This window comes from Podarcis tiliguerta (assembly GCF_965153285.1).
Source record: "Podarcis tiliguerta genome assembly, chromosome: 4".
In the NCBI taxonomy this organism is placed as follows: Eukaryota; Metazoa; Chordata; class Lepidosauria; order Squamata; family Lacertidae; genus Podarcis; species Podarcis tiliguerta.
Genome location: NC_139537.1, coordinates 72827368 through 72837054, shown reverse-complemented (window position 1 = coordinate 72837054; position 9687 = coordinate 72827368). Strand labels below are relative to the sequence as shown.

Here is a 9687-nt window from a genome sequence, read left to right as displayed (position 1 = left end):
AAGTGAAGAGCGCAAGGAATTCTTCTTGGGTACTAGTAAAAGCTCTGCTGTTGGTACCTCAAGTAACTCTTCTGGGTACTTCTAGGTCCCTAAGCATCAAAGAAAGAGATCTATTTTGATTAAAACAAGACTGGTACAGTGTGTTAGGTACTCCTGGTAAGAGATCCCTACAGCTGATATAATACAAAGTAATTTATTAAATAAATTAACAAGGTTGTTTAAATGCCATTTCAAACTGCAAATGGAAACCTCATGTACCAATTGTGCAGCTACTTTGACATTTGCTACTTTCCTTCTTTCACGGCCTCCCAGAACGTGGGCTCTTCACAGAGCGTAAGTGGAACCCCATATCATATAAATATCAAAGTGTGCTATTTTAAAGCAAAATGGCATAACTCTTTGATCTGGGAGTCACATTGCCAAATGGTTATCAAACAGAAGGAATCCAGCGACATCCAAACTTTTTTCAAAGAGGGCCAGATTTGATGAAGTGAAGGACCGTGAGGGCCGACCAAAGTTGTTAACCTTTTTTTAGGATTTAAGTTGTTGGGGGTTTTGGGGATTTTGCCCCAGGAAATAAACTGCCACAGGGGCCGCATGTATTAAACTGACCAGCGGGCTGGATTAAGCCCCCAAAACGGACTTTGGGCATGCCTGCAACACATCATGGTTTTCAGTGCTGTGCATGTAGATTCATTTGAGGAAAATACAGCAGCAGCAGCAGTAGAAACAGGATACCACCTTTATTAAAGGTAAAGGTAAAGGGACCCCTGACCATTAGGTCCAGTCATGACCGACTCTGGGGTTGTGGTGCTCATCTCGCTTTATTGGCCGAGGGAGCTGACGTACACCTTCTGGGTCATGTGGCCAGCATGACTAAGCCACTTCTGGCGAACCAGAGCAGCACACAGAAACGCCGTTTACCTGGCCGTCGGAGCGGTACCTATTTACCTACTTGCACTTTAACGTGCTTTCGAACTGCTAGGTTGGCAGGAGCTGAGACCGAGCAACAGGAGCTCACCCCGTCATGGGGATTCGAACCGCCGACCTTCCGATCGGCAAGTCCTAGCTTCTGTGGTTTAACCCACAGCGCCACCTGTGTCCCTACCACCTTTATTAGGATCAACTAAAAGCCAGTGAGCTAGCTTCCTGTCCCAGGCTGGATGTTAAGACCCTCCCATTCCTTTGCCTGATGATTGGATTTCCTAGTTAATTTGATGCTGTGACCATCTTCTGTGGCAACAAAGACAGCTGCTCCTAAAAGAAAACAGAGGGCTCCTCCAGAGTGTTGTTTTACTGTGTGTATTCTGAAACATCTTCTTAACATTAGTGCATTAGTTGTAGATTTATTCTGCTTGCAGTTTGCTTTCCAATGCTTCCACAATGGTAACGCATTATTGCTGTCTATAGCACACAATAAAACTAATAATAATAATAATTTATTATTTATACCCCGCCCATCTGGCTGGGTTTCTCCAGCCACTCTGGGCGGCTTCCAATTGAGTGTTAAAAACAATACAGCATTAAATATTAAAAACTTCCCTAAACAGGGCTGCCTTCAGATGTCTTTTAAAGATAAGATAGCTGCTTATTTCCTTCACATCTGAAGGGAGGGCGTTCCACAGGGGGGTGCCACTACTGAGAAGGCCCTCTGCCTGGTTCCCTGTAACCTCACTTCTCACAATGAGGGAACCACCAGAATGCCCTCGGCGCTGGACCTCAGTGTTCGGGCAGAACGATGGGGGTGGAGACGCTCCTTCAGGTATACAATAAAACTAGAACATGTATGGGATAAAAAGGTGGGATTTCAGCAGTAAGTTACATGATATACACTGCTTGGAAATGAACCCGAACTTTTGCAGGGGCAAACAGTACTGAAAGCGGGATTGTGTGTGACTGCTCCAAAAGCATCAGGAGCACAGATCGTCATGAATGTGCAATTTTTTAAAAAATGACCGCTGAATAGCCGTCATGTGACACCCCTCCTTACAAAAATTGTGCAAACAAATCAGGATGAATGCTTAATGAACAGGTGACCTGGAAGCCACCAGACTGAGACCCAAACAGCATGATTATTTTAAAATTGTGCAACAGCCTTTATGAATCAAAGACTGTTTCCTGAGAGCATGACCCGCCTCATCATAGAAATTATGCTCTCCTGTAGGCACAAACACAAGATTCTCTCAACATTAAAAAATATGTTCTGTAAATACAAGCAATGTGGATAGAATATGTTGAATGATAATTAAAAGTTTCATGAGTAAAATATGAAGAGCAGAAGCATATTGTCATAATGACTATTGTGGGTTTAGTTAAGTAATGCTGTTTTGCTATATTCCTGTTCAGCATAAAGTCCAAACTACTTCATCCTTCCTGAACATTTTTGTCAATAAAAAAAATGTATATCATTTTCCATTCACCAATTTATCATGGTTAGAGTTATTTCACAAGTAAGTTTCTTACAGCTGGTTCTGTGAACGAGCCTGAGACCTCCAGGTATAGACCGTTATATAAATTCAATAAATAATAATAATATATTTCACATTTTACTTTTTAGTATTCTTCTGCCCCTTCTAAAGCAATAAAAGAACTGGAAGTTAAAAACATCTCTACCTCTGAAACATTACATGTTTATCTGTAAAAAAATGTATTTCATGAGAATCATTGCTATTCATAACAACAATCACAGAAGGCAAATATTGCAAAGGAACAAACAGTCTTATGGTACTTTAAGCCAGAGAGTTGTATCCAACTACACAGAGTAAACCCATTTACATTAATGGACCTCAGTCATGTTTATTACTTTTGATGGGTCTACTCTATGTTGTATTCACTGATAATTATTTTATTACGACATAAGCATTCATGGACTAGAGTCCTGTTCACTCAATGTATGAAGCATTGATATAAGTAAGGATAGGCAAACTTGTTCATTTAAATTTTCTCAGTTTTCCAATCTTAGATCCACATTTCCACATCAGTTTGTGAATTTTTATTTTGAGTTCTCATTAAAATCCATCAGCATTTTAATGCAAAGTACTCCTGTTATACACACGCTCATACGTGATTTGCCTAAGACACATTTTTGCAAAGCAACATCCTCTAAAATGATGCATTTCTGTATGTTATTTTCATGTATATGCACATTTTTATGGACACTTAACCTGAGTGTATGCATTTTTGTACAAATTAATTGTCTGGAAAACTACATTGCAAAGTTCAGAGAAGCGTGAATTTTGAAGGATGGTCGTTTCCATGGTGTTTGCGAATTAAATCAAATTTGGGGCAGGTGTGTGTATGTATTTGCAGGGGAAGAATAAGCAGTGAGGGCAAGGGAAATAAAATATAAAAATATAGTCTATTACATCAAAACTTAAACGAAAGTCAAATATAAACACAGTGACAATTCACAAAGTAACCCAACTACTCCCTGAATATTGCAAAGGGTGAGTTCAAATGAAATGGTGCGTATAAGAGGCTGCAAATGATTTCAGCAATGTCTAAGTCAGTCGTCAAGTGTTGCCATAATACAGTAGGAGTCAACAATGAAAAAACTGCAAGGTTGAATTTCAGCAGAACAAAGAAACAATTGGCCAAATGTAGCTAGGGGCTACGTGTTCACAGAAAGAGACTTCCATTAGGGTTGCCATACATCCAGAATTTCCCGGACATGGCTGGAATTCGGTCGTAGGAAACAGTGTCCGTGTGGAAATCGCTGAATGGTGTCCAGATTTTCACTTTTTGAAGTAAGGCAGCCCTGCTTCCATGGATCTGTCTCTAGCCGGGTGGTGTATCAGACACAAAGACCTATGCTCCAGATGTGATTCCCTTCTGTGAGCCAACCTTTTGCACAAAACTAAAATCCTATTGATAGGCTGATTGGCAGGAGGAGGAAGGTGGTGGTCTAGATTCACTAAACAGCTGGTTGTCAACATTTCAGCTTTCTTTAAAACAGGCTACACTGGTGTAGCTGATCCACGTACATTCAGTTGGAGTGTAGCCACTGCATGTAGTTTTCCTCCCACAACAAGAGAAACAAACGAAAAACCCTGCTCACCGTACATTAGTAGAAATAAGTCGTTTCAAGTTGATCATTTTTTTGTTTGAAACACCATGTGAATTTGGTACATTAAGAAATGCTAGCGGAAGCGATGTTGTCAAAAGAGTCCGTTTACCATGTGCAAATGGTGGTTGTAACAGCATCATCCATCGAGGTAGCCTTTTGAAACAGCTGCACCAGGAGTTGTTAAAAGGTTACGAGGGTTTCTGTTGTATTGAGAGAGGTTGGCACCAAAGGTAGTTCTGGAGAAATCTGGTGTCCTGGTGGCATTCGGTATCTGACCTTTTTCCAGAACTTGGTATTTGCAGAATAAGAATGTTTCTTCGTAAGGTCACCTTTCCATCTAATGGCTCCCTGCTTTTGCTTGATGTATCTAATGGATTCTGGCAAGCTGCTGTAATCCTCTATTTTACCCATTTCGATCAGAATGACTTTCATTCCAGCACTTTCACTCATAAGGGCATTGTACAAAGCTATCTGCTCCTCAGGAACCCCTTGTGATATACTGTAGGTTTGAAATCCTGGTACTAAAATAATGATTAGCCTTCTGCTTTGCTTAATGGTTTCATCAATGACGTTGACTACAGCTGTAAATTAAATAAATAAGTTAAGATAAATACCACATCAAATATGGGCTTCTGCAAGTAAATCACCTACTTTTTTGTGATATTCATGGATTCTTAACGATGCAGGAATTTTTCTTAGGAGGAAAAATCCCAGATATCTGACCATATGCACATAACATATTGATGCCTTGGGATTTGAAATATGTATTCAACCAGAGTTGAATGGGTATCCAACTTTGGCTCAAAATCAAGCAAGCGGAATGAAAAGGTTCATGCTCCATATTAAACAGAACTGCAAGATGGGTATCAGTTATTGCAAGTTATTAACACCTCATTAGTTTATGGATGAGACTGAGACAACCTCTTTCATTTAAAAAGCAATAAGGATGAATGAATGCTTTTATCTTTTCTTTTCTTTTACCTTTTCCTGGTAAGTCATCCCGGCCAAGGATAAATAGATTATACCCACACTTTTTCTCCAAAACCTCAGGAAGCACTTTCAGAGCAAAACAATCTTGGGTATCTGTTTTTGGATACAGTACGTAGGCATCATAGATCTTGCCATCTGAAACTGAACACCACATGTAAACCTCTAATATTTTACTCTTTGATACTTGCATTTCCAGTTTTACTTGGTAAACCCCCTCCGGGAAAAGCTAATGTTTGAATAGCAGCTGGTTAAGGAACAACATTGGGCAGACGCCATGATTTGATTCTATCTGGACTGCGTGTCGATATGGCAGCCGCCTGCAGTGGAAGACTCCTGGACTGATTAGGCAACACCAGTTTGTGAAGAGATTATGCGAATTTACAGAGGGGAATCTTGGATTACAGATTTGGAGCATAAAGAAGAAGAAGAAAGACATAAAATCCACACAGAAATGTTTTGACTTAACTCATTTGCAGAATGAATGCAGAGACTGTTGAAAATAATGAAGGATTAACATCAGAATGAATTGTGGGAATTATTGTAATGATTATGAAAAGCAGTAGAACTATGAGGTGATTAGGATTCCCTCCAATCTCAAAGCATGGGAAGTCAGTCAAAAATTTATAATTAGGCATAATATTGGGACTGTTCGATTATTGGATAATTTGTATAATTTGGAATATATAATATGGGTTGATTGGATTGTTAAAATGGAAATTTAATAAATATTATTTTAAAAGAAAAGAAACTGAACACCACAGACCAAGGTAATAGGCAGAGCTAAATAATAACATAAGGTGCTAGGTATACTGTGTTATTTTTATGCTGCCTATTATCAGCAAGTAGATCAGCATATATCTCATGTTTTTAAGTGACATTCAGTGGGCAATCCTGCTTTGGGACAAGATACAGGGGCAGCTTGGGCTGCGAGCTTTATTTCGGTTCCTTCCCATACCACTCTAGTCATTTTTTTAACCTAGGAGTTTGCACGAGAGGAGCTGGCATTGTGGCTACTTCTAATGCCAACATGGTCAGCTGCTGGAAGTGGATGAGTCAGAGATGAGCCACATTACTAGCCCTGCCCACCTGGGTTTCTACAGCAACAGCATGGAAGGTGCAAGGGAATGGCATCTCTGATAACAAAATAATCGGCACTGAATCTCAACCATTAGCAATGTCTTGCAATCACTCCATCTGTAGATATCCCATGACTATAGCCACCCATTGCTTTGCTATGGCATGCTTCCCACACTCCCTTCTTTGCTTTTATTTTTGTGGCCGCAGATAAGGGCACTGCATTCTTTCCCTTTCACAGCAAATAATATACCATTACCTTTTTTATGAAGAAAAGGGTGGCATGACTTCCGATACCAAAGTACAAGCTCAATCTTGAACAATGCGCAGATTAGGACAGGAATAAAGATGAGCAACACCAGTGCAATCAGTCCCAGGATATTTTTTGCTGAAATGGAAAAGAAAATGAAAATGAAAAAAATGGAGCCACTCAGATGTACCAGGATCAGACAAGCAAAGCATATATAAACATTTCAAAGTAGGGTAAGCAACTGGGATCCCCCTAGGACAGGAATTGGAAATGTTGGGCCCTCCAGGTGTTAGAATCATAGAACTGTAGAGCTGGAAGGGACCAGAAGGGTCATCTAGTCCAGCTAGATGAATTGCAGAATAGAAGATGGGCCACAATTCCCATTATCCTAGAGCAGGGGTCAGCAAACTTTTTCAGCAGGGGGCCAGTCGACTCTCCCTCATACCTTATGGGGGACCGGACTATATTTTGGAGAGAAAAATAGGAATGAATTCCTATGCCCCACAAATAACCCAGAGATGCATTTTAAATAAAAGCACACATTCTATTCATGTAAAAACACGCTGATTCCTGAGGGTCCCTCCAGAGGCAATTTGAAAGGTGTGTTTATTCATTAGCATTCTTCACAATTATTCATTTTTTTACTAATAAAAATACCAGATGGCATACGTACGTGGGCGTTGTATTAAGAAGTATGCAGCAACTTCGCCTGCCTGGCAAACAAACCGCTGGTCATAATCTTCATTTTTCACCTCATTGATGGTCAGAGGGACTACATAAGCCCATGCTCCTTCAACAGGGAAGTCCTTTCTGTTCAAAAAGTAGTAGAAGTACACATTGAAAATGTGTTCTAAAGGAGCATTGTGGGGGTTGCAGCAAAGGATTTCCAGGTGCAAAAACTGCAGCCCAGATTTAAACTAGCTGTTTGGTGGACAAGGTCACATCATTCACTTTTGGGCAGATTCAATCTACCCTGTCATGCAGCTGTGCAGATTTTATACATGGCCATTTTCTAAACAAGATCCTGTGTGGAATCTGCTGTGGACAAAGTTGAAGGACAGAAGTGTCCCATGCCATTTGTCATGAGTACACAACGAGAGGAAACGAATCATGCTGGATTTATTTACGTTAAAAATAGATATACTTACTCGAATCCTTCTTCAATTCTACCTTTAAACAGGAAGTTTACTGGAGTATTATTGACTTTCCAGGTGATGCTATTTAAAGAGTTTCTGTAACTTGACACATTGCACATCGTAAATATTTTGGAGCCTGCAAAATGGCCATAAGACACTTTCAATAAATTGTAGTTGTACAATCATGTAACTATCATCACATCTTCTGGTATATAATCTCTCATTGTTTGTGCTAATGTAGTGTTCCAGTGATGTCTATGCTAACTTGGTCATGTACACAGAATGAAAGATGGCAGGATCCCCTCAAAGATGTGCTTTACAGGAAAGCTGGATTCAGGCACCAGGCCTGTTGACAGGCCAACCTTGCATTATAAAGATGTCTGCAAATGTGACATGAAGGCTGGCAACATTAATGCTAATGTTTGGTTATCCCTTGCAGATGACCGCAGGGCATGAAGACAGACAGTGAGGTCATGTATCCACAGCAGTGCCCAGAAGAGACCTCTGGGAGGAGCACAAGAGAAGAAATGTCATGGTACATCTTTAACAGTGAAACCAGACGCCTTCATCTGCCCCATCTGCAATAAAACATGTCTCGCCCATATTGGTCTCTACAGCCACAGCAGGCACTATAAATCTCCAACAGTTTGACTTTACCCTGATGGCAAACTCTTCCATCTCCTCTTGAGACAGATGGATACCAACGACAACAAGAGTAAACCATGCACAAAATACAATTATCAGAGCTCTGCAGATTTCAAAAACTATTTAGGGGGAAAATTCTGTAGCAAAAGCAGGGGGACACTGAACAGTCAAATACGGAACTACTTAGAAAGTGCAATGCTAGTGATTACTACTGATAACAGTGCCTTCGACTCATGGAATTAATGAAATGATTGGGTTCTTGTTCATTTTGTGTTGTTGTAGGTGTTTTTGTTCGGCCAGTTCTCTTTAAAATATGAAAGTACTAAATGACTTACCAAGTTCAGCTTCAATAGTATTATTTCTGGGGTACAGAATCTCAGTTCTTTTCTTTGGTTCATTTGCTAGCAACAGAAGAAGACAGAAATATTTTTATAAGATCAGATAGAGAAGAACAACTCTTTTGGGGGGGATGGGATTTCCATAATAGTTCAGATAATAGATATGGTCAATATATAATAATAGATATGGTCTTGACTCTTGACGATGGGGGAAAGAGTCCAGGCCTCAGTATGGCCCAGAGGTCTTTACAACAGAAGATGTTCCCTAGGCTCCAGAGCAGGTAGCCACACCCAGGCAAAATCTCAGGGAGATGGCAGAGAGCTCTCTCCACCCTAGCTGAGTGGAGTTTATTATTTAATTTCCACTCCTTCCTTCCTTCCTTCCTTCCTTCCTTCCTTCCTTCCTTCCTTCGGAGCCCAGAAACTGGAAGCCAAAGTCTGCTAGAGAAGAAAGTAAGGAGAAAATCAGAGGAGAAGCCAAATGCCCTAACTCGATACTCTCCTGAACTACCATCAGGACTGGTTTGAGACATTTTGCTGCCAGAGGCAGAACAGCAAATGCCTTGCTCACAAACAGTGTGACAGACACCCATACTATATATGGGCGCTGGGTAACATGACCAATTTTATGAGTGTGCTAAAAGACAGAACTCTCCTGTTTTTAACACAGGAGAGGTCTGGAATTGGCTATTTGTGAAGCATTTGTGAGTAAGCAGAAGCAAGGTGTTGTGCTTCTTTGAAGACTGCCCCTTGTCCACTCATTCCCCACCCAGAGGTTCAAAATATGAGGCAGTAGCATACGGCGAATTTTTTTGTAGGGGAACAGTGAGGGCCAGAGGCACCAGCTTGCAAGTGTGATGGAGGTGGGGGAAATCACACGCCTGAGCACAGCATAGCACCTTCCTCCCTAAACTGGGCAGAAGCTTCCAAGGCTTTGGGAAGGAGGCGCCAAGGGAACATTTATGGGACTAGCCTAATCCCTGCTAGACCACTGACCACATGCCTCTGGTATGAGGATGCACTTCTGAAACAAAACAAAACTATTTATTTAACGGCATTTAATGAGGATTCCAAATGTGACGGTTAGATAAACAAGGCACAAAACTTGGTCCAAAGCACACACTCTTTGCAAAGAGCTTTAAACCACACTCTTTTTAAAAGCAAGTCTCAATATAGACTTTTCCCACC

The 9687-nt window shown here is 40.7% G+C and overlaps 1 protein-coding gene across 1 annotated transcript in view; it reads right to left on the bottom strand.

Moving 5' to 3' along the window:
- Positions 1-2072: 2072 nt before the first annotated feature.
- The window catches only part of LOC310676849 (uncharacterized protein), a 57687-nt gene continuing 50072 nt past the window's right edge, over positions 2073-9687 (bottom strand). Inside the window, exons 16-21 of the mRNA XM_083439026.1 lie at positions 8497-8562; positions 7529-7652; positions 7054-7190; positions 6390-6518; positions 5048-5197; positions 2073-4647 (exon numbers count right to left, since the gene is read on the bottom strand). Of these exons, the coding sequence (XP_083295152.1) occupies positions 4247-4647; positions 5048-5197; positions 6390-6518; positions 7054-7190; positions 7529-7652; positions 8497-8562 (1007 nt within the window). The 3' untranslated portion in view covers positions 2073-4246. The remainder of the gene's footprint in view (positions 4648-5047; positions 5198-6389; positions 6519-7053; positions 7191-7528; positions 7653-8496; positions 8563-9687) is intronic.